This window comes from Chiloscyllium plagiosum, chromosome 35, assembly GCF_004010195.1.
Source record: "Chiloscyllium plagiosum isolate BGI_BamShark_2017 chromosome 35, ASM401019v2, whole genome shotgun sequence".
Classification (NCBI taxonomy): Eukaryota; Metazoa; Chordata; class Chondrichthyes; order Orectolobiformes; family Hemiscylliidae; genus Chiloscyllium; species Chiloscyllium plagiosum.
Genome location: NC_057744.1, coordinates 21,402,584 through 21,425,760, shown reverse-complemented (window position 1 = coordinate 21,425,760; position 23,177 = coordinate 21,402,584). Strand labels below are relative to the sequence as shown.

General features: G+C 39.8%; 1 protein-coding gene across 5 annotated transcripts in view; it reads left to right on the top strand.

Moving 5' to 3' along the window:
* The first annotated feature begins 520 nt into the window (after positions 1-520).
* scn3b (sodium channel, voltage-gated, type III, beta) overlaps positions 521-23,177 on the top strand; it is a 45,513-nt gene continuing 22,856 nt past the window's right edge. For all 5 annotated transcript variants that reach the window (XR_006309382.1, XR_006309381.1, XM_043676788.1 and 2 more), the window contains exons 1-2: positions 521-2,508; positions 20,996-21,159. Coding sequence is in view for 3 of the 5 variants with exons in the window: in XM_043676788.1 (XP_043532723.1) it covers positions 2,454-2,508; positions 20,996-21,159 (219 nt within the window). In the remaining 2 variants the exon portion in view is untranslated. The remainder of the gene's footprint in view (positions 2,509-20,995; positions 21,160-23,177) is intronic.

Here is a 23,177-nt window from a genome sequence, read left to right as displayed (position 1 = left end):
GCCTGGTGTGGGAGGAGGTGGGCAGGGTTGGAGGCTAGGACATAGGAGAGTTCAGGCCCTTAAATTATTGAACTCCATATTGACTCTGGAGGGCTGCAGGGTCCCCACATGGAAGATGAAGTGTTGTTCTTCCAAGCTTGAGCTGCAAGCTTGAGACAGAGATGTTGGCCAGGGAACAGGGTGGTGTGTTAAAGTGGCAGGCAACTGAAAGCTCAAAGCCTTTTCTGCGGGTAGAACACAGGTGTTCTGCAAAATGGGCACCTGGCCTACACTTCATTTTCCCAATGTAGAGGAGACCACATTGTGAGCAGCAAATGCAGTAGACTAGATTGTGAAAAGAGTCAAGAAAAGCACAGGTCAGGCAGCATCCAAGGAGCAGGAAAATTGACGTTTTGGGAAAAGCCCTTTATCAGGAATTAGCTCACATCATTCCTGCTGTGCCTTTCCAGCACCATTCTAATGTTGACTCTAATCTGCAGTACCCACTTCTGCCTAGAATGTGATAAGTGCAGGTAAAGTGCTGCTTCACCTGGAAAGTATGTTTGGGCCCTTGGATACTGAGGAAGGAAGAAGTAAATGGCAGCTGTTACACTTTCAGCGGTTGCAGGGGAAGGTGCTGTGGAGAGGGTGTTGGGAGTGATTAGTGGAACAGAGTGTCCCACAGGAAATAATCCCTGCAGAAGGCGGACAAGGGAGGGGAGGGGAATGTGAGTCTAGTGGCAGCATCTCGCTGCAGATGGCAGAAATGGTGGCTGATGATCTTCTGGATATGACTACTGATGGGATGATAGGTATGGACAAGGGGAACTCTATGGTTGTTGCGGAGGGAAGAGAGGGGATGAGGGCAGGAGTGCAGGAGATGGATTAGACCCGGTTGAGAGCCCTGTCAACAATGGTGCTGGGAAATCCTCAGTTGAGGATGAAGGTAAAATTTAAACATTCTAAGGTGCACTCTGGCCACTCTTTCAGTGAAAAAAAAAGCCTATTATTCCACTAACACCTTAATTTATGTACCTTACTAACAGTTGTTTTGTTAATGAACCCCGTTAGTTAGAATCAAAATGCAGCAGCGTTATTGAGTGGATATTTCTGTTCCCAATGTTGCTGGTGGACTGACAATTATTAGAAGTTCATGATCACAGTGATCAGTAAATTGGGCACTCCGTGGGTACAGATTAGCATAACAATCAATTCCTAGCTCTTTAAGAGAATAACAGTATGTATTACATATTAACCATCATATATAACATAGGTCCCTCGTACCCATTATCCAAATCAACCAGGTTTCCCGGACAAATTGGGCGTGTCTGCTCATCTCAGTGCAATTGAACTTCTCGTCACTACAATGTAATTCCCATTTTCCAATCAAGTTTCAGCACGAACAAAGTAGGCGATGGCTTCTCACAGTAAGTGCTGTGTGTTCAACTAAAAAAAAGGAATTAAAAAACAAACAAACATCTGATGCCATTCTTGGGGTTGTTTTGCTTGTCCCAACTCCCCGAGGAACCACGCTGTCTCCGGGGAAGGGTGGGGTGGAGCATTGCTAACAAGTATCATTTTGGCGTGGACGGGAATAAATATTACTGATAAATACAACCAGAACTCATTTTAAAAAGGACGTAAATCAGGCGGGGATGTGGACCGATAATTCAAATTTCTAATTCATACACTTCTAAATAAAAGGCTTAAAAAGATGGCATTCTCTTCCAGTTTAAACGGCATGTGTTCTTTCTTCTGTTTCATCCAGCTGAACAAACCAGCTCAGACAAATGAAATAGACACCGACTTCAACTCGCCACAATGTAGGCTGCCAACGCATGCGTGTTGGCATTGTTGCCCATTCTAGAAGGAAGGTGGAGTAAGCGTGGGAATATTAATAGAGAAAGCGAGACAGACAAACGGCACAAAACAAACAGGAACCACGAGCAACTCGACCGAGCAACACTAGCTGTCCCCTGAATTCATCAATAACAGGGCGATCAGTTACACATCAGATCGATACTTTTACAAAACAAAGGAAGAGCGTTCTTTGTTCTCGCCCGAGCACATTTGAAGATGCAATGATTAAATAGACTGGACATTTTGATGGCATTCGACGAGTTGGCTTACTTCTGGGCTGTGCCAGGGTCTATCATTTTTTGAGAGGTTTTGGGGAGCCCTTTTGTTCCTGTGAACGAGGGGCACTTGGCGCTGTCTATGGTGCTGAAATCCCAAGCGAAACAACGGCGACTCGACAACTCAACGGCACAAAAGAATCCATCCCTCAGTGGATTGAAACCTGTTGGGAGGCTGACTTCAAATCACCACAGGGGGCCTTTCCATTGCAACCCAGTCGATTGCTATAAGCGACGCTCTTCTGTGAACTGACAGGAGGAGTTCTCAGTAAACAGCTACAAGTGGATTCTGTAAAACGTTTCGAATTCAGCTGTACTCGGCTCTGATTCTTCCTGACCATGCGTTTTAGGGCCACCTTTGTTTATTCTGTTCCATTGTTCTTCATGCTGTTGGGTAAGTTAACGTTGTTTTTAAAAAGAACCTCGGTCGCCAATGTCAAGTGTTACGAGATGAAAGGTATTGATTTGATTTTTCAATGAATAACTGTGTATTAGAAATGGAACAAAGCAATGACTTATTTTCTTATGGTAAGTATTCAACGATTATATTACGTAATAAATCCAATATGATGGCATATATATTCAGATCCTCATCAATTAAACTTTCAAAGGTGATGCTAATCACTTTCAATATGGACTTTTATGACTGTTTCACATCCTTTTATATGTTTTAAATAGTGAATATTGTTGACCTGATGGGATTGGGAAGTCACGCTGAAATCATCAAGAGAACATCAGCATCTGAAGCAGCCATTAACCTCACCTTATTACGCGTCTAACATTTGTTTTTGCATTCGTCAGATATAGTTCCGTTCCAGTTACATAGAGCAATCTCCCCATTTTCTTGTTCATATTTCACACTAAACGCTGCGTTTCCCAGGTCGAAAAGTTGCACACTGTACATTAATATACTTCTCCAATGGCTTGAGCAATAAAGTTTTAAAAAGGGGCGGGGTCTAGTCAGATAACAGGAAAAAAATCGAATTAAAAAGGATTCCAAAATGACAAATTTCGAATTTGCTGTTCGATCCCGCCACAAGCATGAAACATCCATCCTCAACCCCCGGAACAGTTTTTTTTTAAAATGTATTGATAGATTAACAAATTAGATGTGGAAATTATTTCCTGCGACATTCAGAAAATGAACATATTACAAGATCTGACATGTAGAACAGGTTATCTGTGGACTAAGCTTCTGGGAGATTCTTTACCACCGCCAGTTTCTCCACAGCACCCCTTATTTCCGCGTGTAGCTGTAGCTGGAGCATACATGTGGCTCTTCGCAGTGGGGGCGGGAAATCAGCGTTGCATTTTGCCAGTGTTGAAATGTAATAAGCCCTTCTTCCCAAGCCATACTCTTTCTTCCCCATTCCAGAAACACTGCACAAAAGAAAAAGACAGAACTTCGATTCAAGAGCAGAAAGGCTATCAGCACGTGAAAATTATCTGGAAACATGTTTAGAACAATACCTTAAAAATGCATAGAACAAATCACACAAAACATTGTAGGTTAGAAATAGTGCTGTATTAAACCAACTCTTCCCCCAATAGCTTCTTCAAAAACTGAAAGGGCATCAGGTGTAATTAAAATAAGCTTTACTTAATTATTAGTTGACTGGTATAGTAACATTATCTTATGTCCACCCTTCCTACTCAGCATCTATGAATACATAAAAGAGATATGATTAAAATGCTGTACAGCTCAACATAATCAAAAAAGACAGGTTTGAATTTGTTAAGCCACCTTTGATTTTCTGATTTGGATTTCTGCTAGTTAGCCACTTTCATATTTGTGATTGTGAATACAGTACAAGTCATAGTCTCCTACTGAGATTGAAGAAATCATGTAATGACACTCCCTCTGTCTGATCTGACACCTGTTACTTGACCACTTCTGGCCAATGCAAGTAGTCTTTACAAGTTTTTTTTATATGTAACATTTGATAAACTATAAATTAAAATTTCTAAAAATAATGGTTGTAAAAATGGTGAGAAATAAATTTATGATTAAAATAACAGATACACTTGCAGAACATTTGCAGTTTGTAATTAGAGAATGACATTCTCTGTGACAGAAGTTGAATTTTTAAGCTGCCTTTCTTTGAGTGGGATGATGTTTGGAGTATTCCAGTTCAATCCGGTTTTCCATAGCTGGTACTGTCAGAATCAGACAGACAGCTTGATATCACCACATCACTGATCACTTCTCTGAAAAGCATGTTAACACCCCTGTAGTAGAGTAATAATCTCTGAATTCATGTTGGTGAAAGATTACTTTAAAATAATTGGATTTTAGTGAAAAATATCATAATAATTTAAACATTATTTGAATAAATGAAGGAGACATTTTATTTGTTCTAATGAATTTCTAAAAGGCTTTAAAAAAAACAATTGTTGCAGATTTTGGAGAATCTCAATCAATCTCAAAGGTGTTCTTAAATTAAAAAATTCAAAACATTAATATCTTGGCATAAGTACTCCATATACCATTAACAAAAGGGCCTTATGATATTCTATTTCTGGACCAAAAGGTCCAGGGTTTTTTTCACCCAGAGAGTGATAAGCTTGTAGAATTCATGACCACAGAATGCAGTCTTGTCCAAAATGTCATATGATTTCAATACAGAGTCAAATCGAGCACTTGGGGTGAAATGGATCAAAGGAAATGGGTAAAAGCAGGAACAAGCAATTGAGTCAGGTGATCATAGAGTCATAGAATCATAGAGATGCACAGCATAGAAACAGACCCTTCGGTCCAACCCGTCCATGCTGACCCGATATCCCTGATCAGAATGAGTGGGAAGGGCGAACTCCTGCTCCTTTTTCCTAAGCTTCTGCATAAAGTATCATTTGCCCAGATGTATGTCATAACATGTTCGAACAGATTTGTTCCAATAGTTATACCATTAAAAGAAAAATGGCTGTATTTTTCACTTTTTCATTGTTAAGAAGCTACGTTTCTTGGATTTACGTAAGGATTTTATTGTGAACTCTGCAGCCTCTCAACTTGACTTTCTGTAGGTGAACCCTATTTTGAAACATCATATTCACCGTTGAGGTAGAGGATGTGGTTGACTAATACTGAAAACAGTTTTTCATTGAATGTACTGGATTTTACCACATTCTGAGCTTCTCCCAACAATATTAATAATGCCAACTTTTGCGGGGACAGTTCTTGAGGTGATGATGCAATTTAGCAAGGCAATAGAGACTAAATAATTACCATCATTTCCTAATTAACAGAACCATAGGTTACTCACAGATATACTTCATGTCACAGAAGTAAAACCTACTAGATTTAGTGTTTAATAGAGATAACTCGGCCTGAGTCTACATGCAAGGCCTCGGTCGCATTCTCTTAATTGTTGGGAAAGCAATAAGAGAAAGATGAAAGAAAACTATGAAGCTTTAGTAATTTGAACAATGTTCATCAGCAGCTGTGAAGAGAAAAATGCTTTGAGATTACACATGTTGGTTCTTTGATGGAACTGAAATTGTAAAATAATAAATAATAATAGCCTTGGAAGAGTGTGAACATAATCAAAGACTCCTCCCACCCTGGTTACATTCTCTTCCAGCCTCATCCTTTGGGCAGAAGATACAAAAGTTTGAAAACATGTACCAACAGATTAAAGAACAGCTTCTTCTCTGCTATAATCAGACTTATGAACGGACTTCCCATATATCAGACTTGATGTTTCTCTGTACCTTTGTCTATAGCTGTAACACTATATTTTGCATTCTGTTCTATTACCCTGATGTACTTATGTAGGTATGATTTGTCTGGATAGCACACAAAACAATACTTTTCACTGTATCTCAGTTATCCAAAATAATAGGACAATTTTTTCTCTCTTTAATATTGCAGAAAAGAGGTGCATGTTGCTGAAGATGTTCATATTGCATTCATCAGAACAAATGTAAAAATAACAAATTTCAAAATATATGAGCAACTTTATTACACAAGAAAAGCATTCTGTTTGGTTGGCAAATCAACTCTCATTGTGCATGGCATTGTCACAGAGAACTCAAAGATGAATTGTAGACTATCCATGATCTTGGGTAATTCAAAGGCCAACTGAAAAACAATCCAACTTGTGCTAGTAAGTGCATGAACAATCAATTTAAGTTAATCAGTCGAGCTGATAATATGGCTCATTGACGCTTGCCAAGTGACATACATTCATACATAGCAGCACTCTGAATACATAGTAGGTAGTGAAATGTCCAGGCAATTTCAATCATGGATGGCCAATCAGGCAAGTCTTCCCCATAAGTGCAGCTAACATGATATGAAGGGATTCTGCCCCAATCACTGGCTAGTTCTGTTGCATTAAAGTGAAGCAAGAAATAGTATTTGTTTAGCAGAACAGTGAATAGAAAAGGAAAGTAAGCAAACTAAGTAGGCAGCAGTGATGGTGGTAAAGGAAAGGATAAGAAGGAAGCCATTTTCCTGGTGGCATTGGTAAATGCCTTTTGTTGTGGGGACAGGTAAGACTTTTGTTGTACACAGGGCAGGGAGGAATTATTTTGTATCCAGGGTGTGTGTGTGTGCATGCGTGCGCATGCGCGTGTGTGCGTGTGTGTTGGGGTGGGGGGGGGAATGATGAGAGAGAAAATCTCTTCTGCCAATGTTGGGAGGGAGATGGGTGTTTGGTGAAGAAGCCTTATGCTTTCAAGGGGCTGAGGTTGGGTTAAGTGTCTGATGTGAAGGAAGAAAGAGGCTGCAAGGGAGGGTTAGTGTTAGGGTTAGGCTGCAAAGGGGGAGAGCAGGAAGCTGCAAGGGAGAAGAGAGGAAGGTGAGGGCATGGGAGCATTCAAAATGGTAGCGGTAAAGTTGTGGGAGAGGGAAGCTGCAAAAGACAGTTTTTTTTTCTATTGTAAACAAAGGATAACTCTCTTACGTACCAGGAAAACAGAATCGTTAAGATAATGAATTCCTTGGAAATTAATGAGAAATCTGAAGCTTTAAGCAGTGTATGTTCAGAATGTAATAGATTTAATTGAAATAAACTTTGTGTCATTTATTAGATTTTAATCTGAGGTGCAATGAAAATGGTAGTAATCGTCTGATTAAAATGTTCCAGCTTTGTACATATCTGGTGCAAATGCACTAACTATGACATCTGCAGAAGGTATTGTTATTACATGAATGCATCACCAAATAATTGAGCTGGTGAGGCTGAAAAAGTAGATCCTGAAAATCAAAAGAATAACTTTTGAGAAACTCTCAAGATGATCTCTCAAAAGATAATATGCCCTGATGTACAGTGTCCTGATGCCCACAAACAGAAGGAATAAGTTAATCTTATGTCTTTCTGAATTCTGTGAAGCTATTATTTCTCTGTTACTTTCCCTATGGCAATGGGCCAACCAATCAGAGTCAACTTCGCAAACAATCAGCACTCTTTCTTCTTAGTCCAAATTGTTTAAGTTTGAGTATCAACTTGTGAAACCTTCCAACATTCACTGATGGCAGGTGGTAGGAGTGGGAGACATTCCTGATCAGCCAAATGGCAGAAATAAATTGGAACCTATGCCAAAGCTGTAATAGATCCAAGCTACAGCATGCATGTTTAAGTGCTTGTTGCTATAACAACTCAGACTCCTTGGGGTAGATGCTTAACTCAGTTGGATGGATCTTTTGTGGATCAGACTGGTATCAACAGCATATGGTGCAATCCCAGTTTCAGCTAAGGTGGATTCCAGACTAGCCTCCTTGTCCTACCTGCAGCAGAGGTTATGGTGCTATGGGTTGGACCTTCCTATAGCCGAGACCTCAAGGAAAAGGATCCAATTGTAAACAATACACAAAGCAGAAAATTATTGAGTAGTTTCTCCACATTGATAAACCTCAAAGAAAATGGTCAATGCTAACATTTTGCCTTTTGTTTTAAAATTCACATGTTGGAAGCTTTATGTTCAAATTTGGATATTTAATACAAAAGCAACATAGTAAGTAAGATCTTTTACCAATTTATTGCTGACTTGTGTTGTGGACCAGACCAAACCCCCTCAGAATATATTAAGAAGATAGCCTAAACCTACCTTCTTCTTATTTTAAATAAGTGTTAGGCATTGTGTTTCAGACGCAATTCAATTGGTCAAGCTGTTCGAGTTTAAGCAAAACATACACTATTTTTACACTTCAGTTAAAATACAGATGAAATAAAAATAAAAGAATCGGCGTAACTGTAACTCTATTAAAATGCTTAAGAAGATAATATACATATATATTAGCTACTGTTAATTAACAGTTCTAATATAGTAACATCCCATAAACATACCCTTGGCAAAGGCAAATTCAGTAAAATAGATTGCTTTACATGCAATTCTAGCAGCAGGAGGAGAACCCCAGTTGTAACAGAGAGACCCCAGCAACTGCTGAATGCTGAGACTAAAACTTCTGGTTCTGTGGGATCTTGACCCCACTCATTGAGGCTGCTTCCATTGTTCTAGCCTCTTTTTTAAAAAAAACAAGGCCTCACAAGCTGTTTACTCAACTGGCATTGAGTACTCCACTCAGCACCACTGTCTCAACCTTTCTTTGTGAAAAAAAACCCACAGCAAAATACATCTGTTAAAGCCATAGCATCATCACACTTGGCCAGACTGCATAGCTTCATATATCAATTTTCATAGATTTCAGCACAAAAATGGACTAACTGTATTTCTGTTACTAACCACGTGGCCTTTTTCTTCCTCACAGAATTTAGCTGATTCTACAATTTCACAGCATCCAAATGTATTTATAGGTCAGTGGATAAATTGTTGCTGAATGTCTAAAATTGATTCATTTATTAAAATGTTGAGTAAGCCAATTAGCAGAAAGCTGACCTATTTCATGATTTAATTCAACAACTTTAGCTTCCTAATCAGGAACAAGTCACAGAAGCTTTTCTTTGTATAATAAGGTAGCATTTATAAAGACTATCATTTTGATTTCTCTACACTAACATGCAGAGCCTCAAATTTCTCTTTGAAGATTTAAAAATAAGAATTGTGTGTCAGGGTCATTGTCTTCACCTTTCAGACTGGAGGATGGTGGGCAGTGACATCTCGAGGGTCAGTGCTAGGATCACAGGGTTTTTTTTAACGTATCAAAGTGACTTGGATATTGGAACACAGAGTAAATGTCAAAAATGCAAAGAATACTGAAGTCATGTTATGGAAAACAATGAAGATTATATGAATTGATTGCTACAAGACAAATGGAAAGATGAACCAGATAGAATTTAATATTGAACAATGTGAGATTATGCACTTTGGAAGAACGGAAAGGCAATATATAATGAGAGCAGGGTTTCCCAAAGTGCAGGTCGAAACCTCAAGTGGGATTGCTTGTTGAAATTTTGAAGCTGTGAGCACTAAGATGGGACAATGATGGCTACTGTGGAGCTGTGACTGAATAATAACAACTGCATCTCCTCTCCATCAAGCTTTCAGTCTCACAGGACAGCAGCCACCATCATTCCCTGCCCTATCCCCTGTCACAGAATTGAATTTGGCCCCACAATCCCACTGAGGAGTTATATCAATTCTCATAACTTGAACTAGAATCATAGTTGGAAAATAAAGTACTGATCTTAAAGGCATGGCTCAAAGAGTGTGCGGATTCAGGTAGATAGCACATTGAATATGGTAGATCATGTTGGAAGCGTGATTAGAAAAACATACAGAAAACTGCGCTTCTTAGAGGTTAAAATAATACCAAAAAACTGCAGATTTGAAACAAACAAGATCAGAAATTGCTGGAGAAACTCAGCAGTCTGTCATTATCCGTGGAGAGAAAATGTTTTGAGCCCAGTGACTTCTTCTCCAGCAATTTTTGTTTTTGTTTAGTTTATAAATAGTTAGGCAAAATCCTTACAAAGCTCTAATTAGGCCACAACTTGAACATAATGTTCAATTTTGAGCATCACATTTTGGAAAGAATATGAAAGCTTTCAAGAAGGTGCAGACAAATTGAAGAATGGTACCAGGAATGACAGTCTTCAGTTTCATGGATGGATGATGGCACAGATTCTATGGGTCAAAGGTCCTTTTCTGTACTGTCTGATTCTATGATTGAAGTTCTCCTCAGAAAAAGAATGGCTCCAGAGGAGATTTTGTAGAGATATTCAAAGTCAATGGATCTGGAGAGATTAGATTGAAAGGAACTGTTCCCATTGCTGGAAGAGTTGAGAACCAGGGTACTTCAAATTAAGGTGAATAGCAATAGACACAAATGTGACATAATGAGTAATCTGTTAAAGGAGTTTAAATGGAATGAATGCTAAGGATGTGGAACACACTGCTTGAGAATGCGCTGAAAACAGATTCAATCATGGCTTTTATAAAGGGGCTGGATAATTATCTGAATTGATAAATTTGCAAGATTAAGGGGAAAAGGCAAGACGATCTGTGTTTGTTCTTGTGGTGAGTCAGCACAGGCACAGTGGACAAAATAGCTTCTTTATGAGTTGCAAAAACTCTATAATTTTTGTTAAAAGCTTTGCTTATTCTGGTAATTGGTGGCTCTATATTCATAGGTAACAACATTTTTCATAAATGTAGGAGACTTGATTACCATTTAAGACTGTAAAAATTATGAGCAGAACATAGGCTTTTGGCCCCTCAAGCCTGAACCCCCATTCAATTTGACATTCCTCATATCCACTTTCCTGCCCTTTCCCTGTCACCCTTGATTCCCCAAATCACCAAAAATCTAGCTCAGCCTTTTTAGTAGTCTTGGAACCATCTATTTCTAAATAGCTGCTGAAATTGAAAAATTAATTTCTTGGTACAACACCCAGACATCAAAAATATGTTTCTAACTACAATATTAATTATTGATTACTATAATAATAATGGAAAATATGTTTTTGCTCTCGTTTACATTATTTCCTTTTTTTTCTCTCTCTGATATTCAGATATGACTTGATAACTTCTTTCTCGTGTTATAAATGGCATTACATTTTCCTCCATCAGTTCACATTTGCATAATTATTCTTCACATTCTCTTGTGCTTTCACAGTCATGATTTACACTTCTGAATGGAAAATCACGTGAGCCAAATGTTGTGTCTGATGAGCTGAACATTGACAATTATTATTTTTCAGCTCTGTACATATAAAGAAATTTGACTTATTTATGCTAAATCCTTGAATCAAACATAGGAAGCCTAAGATGATTTATATTTCATATTTTCGGTGCATTGTCAGTTGCTTTAACTTAGTGCCTATAATAGCAGACACTGTAAACCTATTAACCCATCAGCCCTTTCCATGATCATGCTCTTCTATGCAATATTCTCTAATGCACAGGACAACAGAGCACCCTGCTTTAGTTCTTATGTCATGTTTCCCATATAGTGTGATTCTGAACTCTGTTGAGCCTTTGGGTATTGAAAATTAAGCCTTATTTGACAGATAAGGGAAATTACCAATGTGATTGACTCTCACATATCTCCGAGCAAGTGAATCATTACTTTAGAATATCCATTTAGACTAAGGGGCAGACTTTGCAAATTTCCCAACCCAGAAGACCCATCGCTGTTTACAGACCCTATTGAAGCCCCCGTTTCTGCTCTGTGGGGGCTGGAACAGAATTGACTTAATGCCACCTAGTTAACCAACAGGTATAGGAGAATAGTGAGGCAGGCTGATTAGAAGACCTGCCTTGTTTCTCTGGGATTTATTGCTAATTGTTTTGGAAGCTATAGGCCCTCCAGCTCTCTCTCACCCCTTACTCCCCACCTACTTGTAATGATCCCATCCACTCCCCACATTTCATTTTACCCCATGACCCTTTCAGGTCAATTCATTTCCGTTTATAACATCATGCCACTTCCATAGCCAGAAAACTAGCATTCACCATAACAAGCTTCCAGAATGAGAGATTTTTAAAAAAGCTTCAAATGATCAAATATACTTTTCACTCACAGCTACCATTCATTAAAACCAGTGAAAGCTTTTAAATCTCATTTGCCTAATAAAAATGAACAAACCTCTATTCAGAGTCTCCATTAAATTCCAGAAATGTTGCAATTGGTTCTTTACGCCATCATTGAGCCTGTGAACTCAGAATTGTCTGGTGAATTAATTTTAGTTTTTGACACTCAGCCAAGCATTCATAAATACATACTAATGTTCCTTCAAAAATGTCAATAAATCCCTGTACTGAAATGACATAAATACATGTCAAATTACTTACTAACTAACAACAAATGGCCTGTTTGTCAAAGTAGTCCAGCAGACTTATTTTTTTTAAAAATATAGCGTCACAGACAACTTTATTTTGTTTTAATTTCAGGTTTAGAGCATGGGTTTTTAAAAAAAACTCAGATCATAACATTTAAACCGACCTTATTTGCCCTTAAGAATATTTCTGAACTCTCTCACTCTGTGACACCAACACCGAATGTTAAAGCCTTACAACAACCAAAATAGGGTCTTTTACAACTAACACTAAGTTCAAATGGCCCTGCTGAGTTCAGCTTACCTTCCTGTGCATACCATTTTCCACCAGCAAAAACATCCTTCAGAATTCTGGACAGGAATTTCACATCTGGTTGCAGTCACTAGTTTTAAAGATCCGCAGTGTCTTTCCAGGTCTGTGAAAAAGAAAGCTAGTCTAATTGTAACATTATGACACCAATTCTCTTTGAATGCTTAAATAATCTATTCCTCCTTAAGTATTGTTTTTTGCATGTATTGATTGATACTTGCAAGACCAGAGTTTCAATTTGCTTTTTATTTTGTCTATTAACCAGGAATTGTGCAAAATTTGCTGAGGCCTTTACATGATTTCCTGTCCACTTCAATCTTGCCAAAATCTATGACTGATGCCACGGACATAAATATATTCCCATGCTGCTTTATTAAAATAAAGGAACCAGGGTAACAAACTTGATGGAATATTCCTATTTTTAAAATTCATTTTGTGGATGTGGGCATTGCTGGATGGTCAGCATTTTTTGCCCATCCCTAGTTCAAACTCGTGATTTTGAATTTTGAACAACAGGTTTAAGAGAAAGATTAGAGATAGCAAATATGAATTGATGTGAACAATTTTGGGTTTAGATTATTACATTTTACAGAGAGGCTGAGGATATTAAATTGATTCCATTACAAGAAAGGAAGGTTCAGAGACATTAATGAAACATGAAGAAGTGGAAGAAAGCCTTTATGGCCAAGGAAATATGAAGAGCATCATTGGGCAAACTGCAGAGACACAAATGATGAACATTGAGACCAAAATCTATGGTGATATTTTATTTGTAAATCAACCTCCAGTGGTTGTTTAACTCCCTGAAGGTAATAGAGATTGTTGATTTATTCCACGGTAATTAAATTGGTAAGATAGCAGTTATTTATTAATTTTAAAAAAAGGTGATAAAATGTTATTTTGTCAGATTTTCATTTAAATGTTTGTCTTTAGCAATTGGTTACTTAGTGGCACAAACAGCCTGTTGCACGTGAAGTTGAATAATGCAGATTTCAATAAAGGTAAAATATTGTGGATGATGGAAATCTGAAACAAACACAGAAAATGCTGGAGACATTTAGCGGGCCTGGAAGCGTTTGCGGAGAGAGCAAACATCTGTCGATGTAATACAGATGGAATGCAGATTGTGATGGTGTGTTACCTATAGTTGTTTAGACTCTCTGGGAGTCCAAACACCTTTCTATTGAGAAGGAAAGATTGTCAAAGGAAAATTATCCTCAAGTATTTCATGTACTTTTTGTAGCTATGATTGAGAAATTGTATTACCCAAGATTTGAGAGTCACAGTCTGTTTGCATTTAACTCAGGTTATGGCTCAATTTAAGATTAGAAAGAAGAAAACTATTTATTGTTAACGAATAGTTTAATAGATCTCAGTATCTGAGTTGTGCAGAAAAACACTGAACTAATTGATAATTTTAATTCTGCTCTGGGGGAGTTTAGGATCTTTATAAATGAGTGAGTCAAAATGAAGTATTAGAGGTAGACTAAGTTAGCAATCTCATGTTTACTTAAAACTATCATTGGAATTAATAAGGAGTATTAATTAATTCAATTACTTCCTCATTGATACAAAGAAGCAATGACTAAATTTTGAAATAATTAGCAAATATTTCTGAAAAATAACGATGGTCAAATAAACAACAAAAATATTGATATGGTCAGATTACAAATGCATTTCACCAGCTGAAGAGGGATATAAAGAAATAACTGGAGTCATGTTCTTAAAACAACTTAAAACATTCAACATTTTAAAGTAATTTAACTGCATGTTTCCACATCTTTTGCATGTTTAGAATGCTCAAAAATTGATATATTAAAATTTAGATCTGTCGTTCATCATTGCATCATATGAATGGAAAATAAAGAAACACATTTTCTAAATAAAGATGTCTTTGACCCACATAACAAAGAATAATCAAGTACATCTAAAGCTGGATGCTCTCAGAGGATCACTGAAATGAAAAAGTACAAGTATAAACTTATGTAAAGGAGATGTGTGTACTTAGACATGGATCATTAAGGGTAATATCTGTGAAGCTGCTTTCATATTGGAACTATAGTGAATCGAAACACTAAATTTCTGAGTACAGGGTTGTACAATATTTGCTGACCTGCCACAAACTAAATAAACAATTCCAATTTTGTTTTCTTTAGCTGATTATATATCACTTTCCCGAACATGCACAAACCAAGTTATGATAAAGGTTGACACGTTGACTGATAAGAAGATGAATTGAATGAATAAGCTGCTCACTTTACCAAATTCAAAGAGGCAACAGCTTAGATCTCAAAAAGATTGGCTGCAATAATCCATGTATGTTCTTATAAATCAATGCTTTGAAAACAAATCCTGCCAAATGACTCTAAACAAAATGTTAAAATCAGCACTACAATGGAAAAATTAATCTGTTGAAATGACTAAAACAAAAAAAAAGTAAAAATTGTCTCTACATCAAATAAACTAAATAGAAGCAAAAATAGATCACTCAGCTCCATTATTCAAAAAGATCATGGTTGATTTATTTGTGTTTCAAGTTCTACATTCCTATCTCCTCCCAATAACCTCAGACTCCCCTGCCTAATAAGAACCTCTGGCTTAAAAATATTCAATGACCCCTAACTCCACAGTCTTCTGAGATGGAGGGTTTCAAAGTAACACAACCCTCAGAGAAAAATATTCTCACGATCTCTGTCCTGAAAGCAAGACTCATAATTTTACAAGAGCAGTCAGACTGAACTGACTGATAATAGGAAACATCCTTTCCATATCCACCTAGTCAAGATCATTCAGGATCTCTAAAACTTCAATCAGTTCATCTCTTATCTTCCAAACACCATCGCAAACAAGACCAGCATGTCCAAGTTATCTTTAAGACAGCATGTGTTTATCTAGAAAATCTCTTCTGAACCTTCTTCCATGCATTTACATGATTATACAAAGCAGCCAAAACTGCACACTGCATTCGATATGTTCTCAGTCTAAGGAGCCAGCACTCAGACTAGGATGCTGGAACATACAGACCATGGCCACTGGTATATCAGATGACCTTCTGGAGATCAGCAACACATGCAAGAAAGCAGTGATTAACAATGAACTGCTGAGAATCCAAGTGGACATCGCAACACCCCAAGAGACACGCCTCACAGAATTGCAAGGTCAGAGAGCGTGGTCGACTTTGCCATGAAGAACCCGCTGCTGATGATGGTGGAGCCTTGTGAGAATGGGACAGAGTGGATTTTCTCAATTTGACTCCACACATCCAATGGGCCTGTCAACCTTTTCAATGTCTGTGCCCCAACCCTCTACACATGACACAAAGGACAGGTTCTCTGACCAGCTCTCAATGATTATGCAGGGGATCCCAAGTCAGGGATAGTTGCTGCTACTTGGTGACTTCAACACCAGAGTGGGTGCCGACCACGACTCCTGACCCGAGCTGCCTGGGGCGGTATGGGATTAGCAGTATGAATGACAATGGGCAATGGGCTTTGCACGCTCCACGAATTGTCACCAACGCCTATGTCCAGACCAAAGCTCAGCACAAAGTGTCATGGTGACATCCTTGCTCCAAACACTGGCACACAGATAGACCTGATAATTGCCAGACGCCGACACCTGAGAAACGTGCTCAAGCCTCACTTCTTTCGGAGTGCCGACTGCGACACAGATCACTCTCTGGTTTGCTGTAAGATCAGACTTCGACCAAAGAAGGTGCACTACGCCAAACCTCCAGGCAAGCAGTGCAGCGATGCCAGTAAGATTCAACACCCAGACAAAGTGGCAGAGTTCATCAAGTCACTGGAAGATGCATTCCTTGCAGACCCACCAGAAGGAAATGCTCAGCAGAGATGGGACTCTCTCAGGAATACTATCCACAGCACTGCATTCAAGGTCTTCAGGAAAAAATAGGGCAAGACACTGGACTGGGTCAAAGCAAGCTCAAGTAAGTTCACCGCTGTCATTGGGGAAAAGCATGTTGCACTACTAGAGCACAAACACCGCCCTACCCAGGCAGCACTGCAAACGCAAAGGACAGCAAGAGGCAAAGCCAATCAAACAGCCAATCGCTGCACAAATGGATTACTGGCTACAGTAATGCGGAAGCATTCAGTCATTATTTTACACAGGCAACATCCGTGGAGTGTACGAAGGGATCAAGAAAACCATCGGTCCAACCCAGAGCAAGACAGCCCCACTGAAAACCATAACAGATGAGATCATCAAAGACAAAGGCAAGCAGATGAAGATGGGTGGAGCATTACTGCAAACTCTACTCCAGAGAAATCAGCATCTCGGACAGCGCGCAAGATGCCATGGAATACCTGCCTGTCATGGAGGAACTGGATGCATTGCCAACTGCTGAAGAGCTGAGTAAAGCAATCAACAGTCTGCCTACTGGGAAGGTACCAGGATTGGATGGCATTCTACCAGAGGCCAGCAAGTGCACAAACGGTGTCCTGCTAAATCCCCTGCACAAACTACTGCGCCAGAGCTGGAATGACAGAGCAGTGCTGCAAGACATGAGAGACTGAAACATTGTCAACCTATATAAGAACAAAGGGGACAGAAGTGGCTGCAACAACTACAGGGAATCTCTTTGCTGAGCATCGTTGGGAAGGTCTTCGCCTGCGTGGTCCTGAACAGACTGCAGAAAATTGCCGAAAGGGTATATCCCAAATCTCAGTGCGCTTTCAGGTCAGAATGCTCCACAATGGACATGATTGTCTCCCTTCGACAGCTACAAGAGAAGTACAGGAAGCAAAAGCAACCACTCTACGTCACCTTCATCGACCTCATGAAGGCCTTCAACCTTGTGAGCAGAGGCGGGCTGTTCAAAATCCTTGCCAGGATTGGTTGTCCCCCCAAGGATCTCAGGATAGTTCAATCATTCCACACACCCACATGAAGGGCGTCATTTAGTTTGACGGTCTTCTGCAGAGGTCTTCAGCATTCACAGCAGTGTGAAGCAGGATGTGCACTTGCCCCCACACTGTTTGACATCTTCTTCACAGTCACACAGAAGCACTCCTTTGGAACATCAACTGATGGTGTCTACCTCCATACCAGATTGGACAGGAGGCTGTTCAGTTTGTACCGGCTGAGGGCGAAAACCAAGGTTTCTGAAGTATTCATGAGGGAAATGTTGTTTGCAGACAATGCGGCACGAGCAATACACTCTGAAGAGCAACTGCAATGCCGCATGGACAGCTTCTCAAAAGCCTGCCAATATCTCAGATTGACCATCAGCCTGAAGAAGACCAACATGTTGGGTCAAGGCGTTGAGCGTCTCTCTGCCATTACTGTCAAGAACTACGAGCTGAAGTATTCCACGAGTTTACATATCTTGGCTCCATCATCACGGATAGTCTCTCCCTAGACTCTGAGATCAGCAGATGGATTGGATGAGCAGCTTTGACATTTATCAGGCTGACAAAGAGAGCCTGGGAGGATGGAAAGCTGATGACACACAATAAGGTTGCAGTCTGGGGGCCTGCATCCTCAGCACACTGCCTTACGGCAGTGAGACCTGGAGCCTCTACTCCAGACAAGAGCAGCGTCTCAACGCTTTCCAGCTTCGCAGCCTGAGAAACATTCTGGACATCAAATGGACTGACTGAGTCACCAACAATGAGGTCCCAGCCTGCGCCCAGATACCCAGCCTCTTCACCATGTTCCAACAACACCGTTACCGCTAACTGGGTCTGGCTCGTGCCCAGATACCTATCCTCTTCACCCTGCTCCAACATCACTGTCTCCGCTGGCTGGGCCTGGCTCACACCCAGATACCTAGCCTCTTCACCCTGCTCCAACACCGTCACCGCTGGCTAGGCCATGTACACTGCATGTCAGATGGGAGGATCCTGAAAGACCTGCAGACGGGGAACTGGCCTCCAGCAAGAAAGTACAAGGATGGCCCCATCTTCATTTGCAAGACAGACATGAAGTCACTGAACATGAACATTGAAAGGTGGGAGGATATTACAAGCGATCGCTCTCACTGGAGGCTGGAATTACACAGAGGTCTAAAAAGAGGAAAGAATCTGAGACCTGCTATTGAAGAAAAGTGCACCCACCGAGCAAACAGTACCAAGACAACACCGGAGGACAGCACCTGCAAGTGCAGTCACAGCAACCAAGACTGCCACTCCCGTGTGGCCTCTACAGCCACAACAGATGCTGCTCTAACAACAAAGATTGAAGCAAGACTTCCCAGGCGCAGATCCATAGTCTCGCAAGACTAACGGATGCCACTATACCCTGTGCAGCTGAAGCATAATATCCTTATTTTTATGCTCAATTCCTCTGACAATAAAGGATAGCATTCCAGTTGATTTCCTGATTCAGTACAGTGTCTATGTGCTTACATGTTGTGACCTATGCACTGGAACACCTAAATCCCTCTGCATCCTGAAATTCTGCAATCATTCTCCATATAAGTAAATTTATTCTTCCTGCCAAGGTGAACAATTTCCTGTTTTCCCCATGTGAAACACCATCTGCTAGATTTTTGCCCACTCACTCAGACCATCTGTATCCATCTTGACAGCTGCAACACTGTATCCTGCACTCTGTTCTGTAACCCTGACACACTTGGATAATACGATTTGCCTTGTAAACCACATAAGACAACACTTCTCACTGTATCTCTTTTAAACAATTAACCTCCCTACCCATTTTCATGTCATCTGAAAATTTAGCCACCATGCTTTTACTCCCCTTATTTAAGTCAGTAATGTAAATTGTAAAAAGTTGAGGCCGCAGCACGTATGTGCAGACTTCACCCATCACATCTTGACAATCATTTATGCATTCTCTCTGTTTTCTGCCTGGCAGCCAATCTTCTTTCATGATAACATGTTACCTCCCACACAAAGAGCTCGTTATTTTGTGCAATAATCCTTGAAGTGGTACTTTATCAATGCCTTCTGAAAATTCAAGATTAGTAAATCCACAGATTCCCCTTGACCCACATCACATTACTTCTTCAAAGGACTCCAAAACATCAGTCAAATTTGATTTCCCTTTGACAAGAGCACTCTGAATCTTCCCAACTACATAAAGATTTTCCAAGAGCACAGTATAGCTTTCCAATGACTGGCACAAATCTAACTGACCGATGGTCTCCTGTTTTCTGCCTTCCTCCCTTCCTGAATAGAGGGATTATACTACTATGCTACTTTCCCGTCTGTTGGAATCTTTTCAGAATCCAGGATTTTCTCCTTAAAAAAACACACACACTTTCTAGTTAATGAATAACCTCTTTTCAGACTTTAGGATGAAATCCATTGTACCCAGAGATTTATCAGCCTGTAAATCCAACCATTTACTGAGTACAACTTAATACAATTTTGCTAAGTTTCTCTCTCCTGTCCTGTAACAGTAATGTTAGCTTTATTCTCTTTGGTGAAGATAGCAGCAAAATATTTGTTCATTTTGACCACCATTTCCTCATTATCTGTGATTAACTCCTAATTCTCATAGTCTATAAGACCAATACACATTTTACCAAGCCTAACATAACTTGTTCTCCACATGGTTCTAAAATGTTTTGGTCTGAGAAAATATAAGTGCTTTTTGCCTTCAAAATGTCTTAATGTACTTTTTGTCCAATGAAATGTTTTAGAAGTGTAGTCTCTAGTTTAATGTAAGAATGACAGCAAGTATCAAAGTGAACCAAACAGTAATGTGATACTGAGCAAACAATCTATTTTTTGTGATGATGACTGAGGGATAAGCATGTACTGGATATAGAGTATAACTGCTCTGGTCATCTTCTATTAGAATGCTTTGAGGTCTTTATCTCCAGTTGAAAGAGCCTTGGATTAAAATCTCATGTGAAAGGTTGCGCCTCCAACAGTGCTGCATTGGAGTGTCAGCCTAGATTTCTGTGTTCAATATTGGACTTGAACCTACAACATTATGAGGTGAGGCTGCCACCAACTGAGATGCAGCTGACATTAAAAAAAAACTTACCTCATTGCTACCGCACCTAGGGACAAGAACAAGTTTTTCTTGTTTATGAGGTTGTGTAACTTTTCACCAAAATAGCCTTTACTTCTTTCTTTCTTTCCTCTAAAAATAATTCTTTTGGTAAACAGTTATAATCATCTGGGTCTGTAGAGATAAAATCAACTCATTCTATCCAAATTATGAACTTGTGTCAAAAAAACACCCTGTGGATTGTTGGTGTGGAAAAAATAATCAGAATGGTTTATTGGGGTTATCTGAAATGGACTTTGAAGAGCATCATTGCAGAAAAGTGGACACCATTATGTCATTCACCTAACATATGGCATACTTTCAGGGTGACTTTGCTGCAGCTTATACTTAGTACAGGGGGGATGCAATTTGAGGTGAATTTAGACTGATACTGCTTCTATTTTTTACAGTCCGTTGTTGTTGGTTAGTCTGTGTTGAGGTTCCTTCAGACACTGAAGCATTACATGGGACCAACATGAAACTCACTTGCATTTCCTGCGTGAAGAGAGAAGAAGTGAATACAGACACCATGGTTGAATGGACCTACATCACGAATGATGGGAAGGAGGTAGCGGTAAGTGTTTACATTCAAATAAAAATACAGATGTAAATAAATTAGGTGCTAAGTAATTGTAACAAAAGAAACTAAATCTGTCAATTATATAGATCAGTTTTCAGAAGTAAAGGTTGTACAAAGGCTCAATACATATATCTTGTTCACACAGGCTATATTGGGTTTTTCACAAGAAAAATTGTACTGACCTCAATATATCAGCTCAAAGTACATAACCTAAACCTCCTCAATTCCCTCTGAATCTTTCCATATTGTAAATTCGTGAACCCCTGATTAGCCATAAAGTTGATGAATTAAAAGAAACCACAGGAAATTGCTCATTGCAGAGAGAATATTAGCTGCGCTAAAACAAAAGCAGACCAATATTCCATAACATGGGATTCTAAAACCAATTTTAACTCATGCAACAATTTTATTTGATCTAAAATGCACTGCTTTACTTTTTCACTAGAGCTGGGAGTTCGTGGTTGTAACTGAATAAACCAGATGGAATCCCAGAACAGGAGAGACTAATTGATAGGTTGATTTCCAAGTCTCCACTATTCACATCATACCTTACCAACACAGTCCAAATCATTTGTTGCATACTCAATATAAAGACAGTCATACTTTTGAAACTGAATTTGTGCTAAGTCGACACTGTTTTTAAGAGCTTGTATGTGTTTGAAAAATAACTAAACTACAAATTGTGCTGGATTTTCTGACAACCGTTAATCTCATTCAGATTGTCACTTTGTTCCTTTTTTATACAATTCCTTTCTCAAAATTCTGACAGAGATGCTAATAGGCATCCTTCAGAAGTGTGGAGCTGTACTTCCATTCAGAAAGGTCTCTTGTAGCATAAAACAGTCAAGGAAGGACAGGTTATGCCACCTTTTCCATAACAGTTAGTCATCCTATTCTGAAATTTAATGATCCAAAATCAGAGTCACTTCGACAACTAGAATCATAGAGTGGAAAGAGGCCATTGAGCCCATCAAGTCTGTACTGACAGTATGAAGAGCACCCTATCCAGACATAGCACCCCCAACCCCCACCCCAATCCCTCTGACCCTACATTTAGCATGACCAATCCACCTAACCTGCACGTCTTTGGATTGAGGGAGGAAACCGCAGCACTCGGTGGAAACCCATGCAGGCACGAAGAGAACATGCAAACTCCCCACAGACAGTCGTCCAAGGTGGAAATCGAACCTGGGTCCCTGGAACTGACAGGTACGAGTGCTCAACACTTTTTCGCAGTGCTGCCACTTTTTGCAGTCAATATGTATATACCTAAGGTAAGTGACAGGAGGATAAGGTGCCAACTGGATAGGGGTAAGGTGCAAGGGGTTTATTTCGAGTAGATTGGGGTGGGTCAAATATTTTGAGTTTAATTAGAGATGGTGGTGTCAGGTCCTGGAGAGGGGGTGCAACAGAGGTCTGCAGTATTGGGCAAGCAGGCTGCAGTCTGGCAGTAGGGCTGGGTATGGGGTTCACAGCCAGGGAGAGGATCAGATCTGCCAGCAGACGAAAACAGGCTTGGTCTGGAGTGGGTGGGAGTACTTTGGGACCTGGGCAGGCTGGAGGGAGGAGAGTATATTAGGACCAGTGTGGTGCAGTGTTGGGTCCAGTGGTGGGTGGTTAGGTTTGGAGTGTAATGGGAGTCGGGTCCTGACTGGGTGGGTGTTTTGGTCGGGGAAGTGTAGTTGGGCATATGTGAGCTAAATTGGGAATAAACTCAGTTTAAGAGTTACTCAGGTATTAAACTAGATAGCTAGCTAATAGTCTAACCTTTCCTTAATAACTACAGAGCAACCTCGATTATCTGAACAAGATGGGCGGGCACTATTTTGTTCGGATAATTGATTATTCAGTTAATTGATTTTCTTCTGGGGCTCAGAGTTTTCTGTGAAATCTGCTCCCCGTTCAGGAGACTAGGCAGCAGCACACTGTGCGCGAGACCCCACCCCAACCACCTGTCCACATCCCCCCCCCCAAAACATCATCCGCCCACCTCGCAAATTGCCCCCAACCCT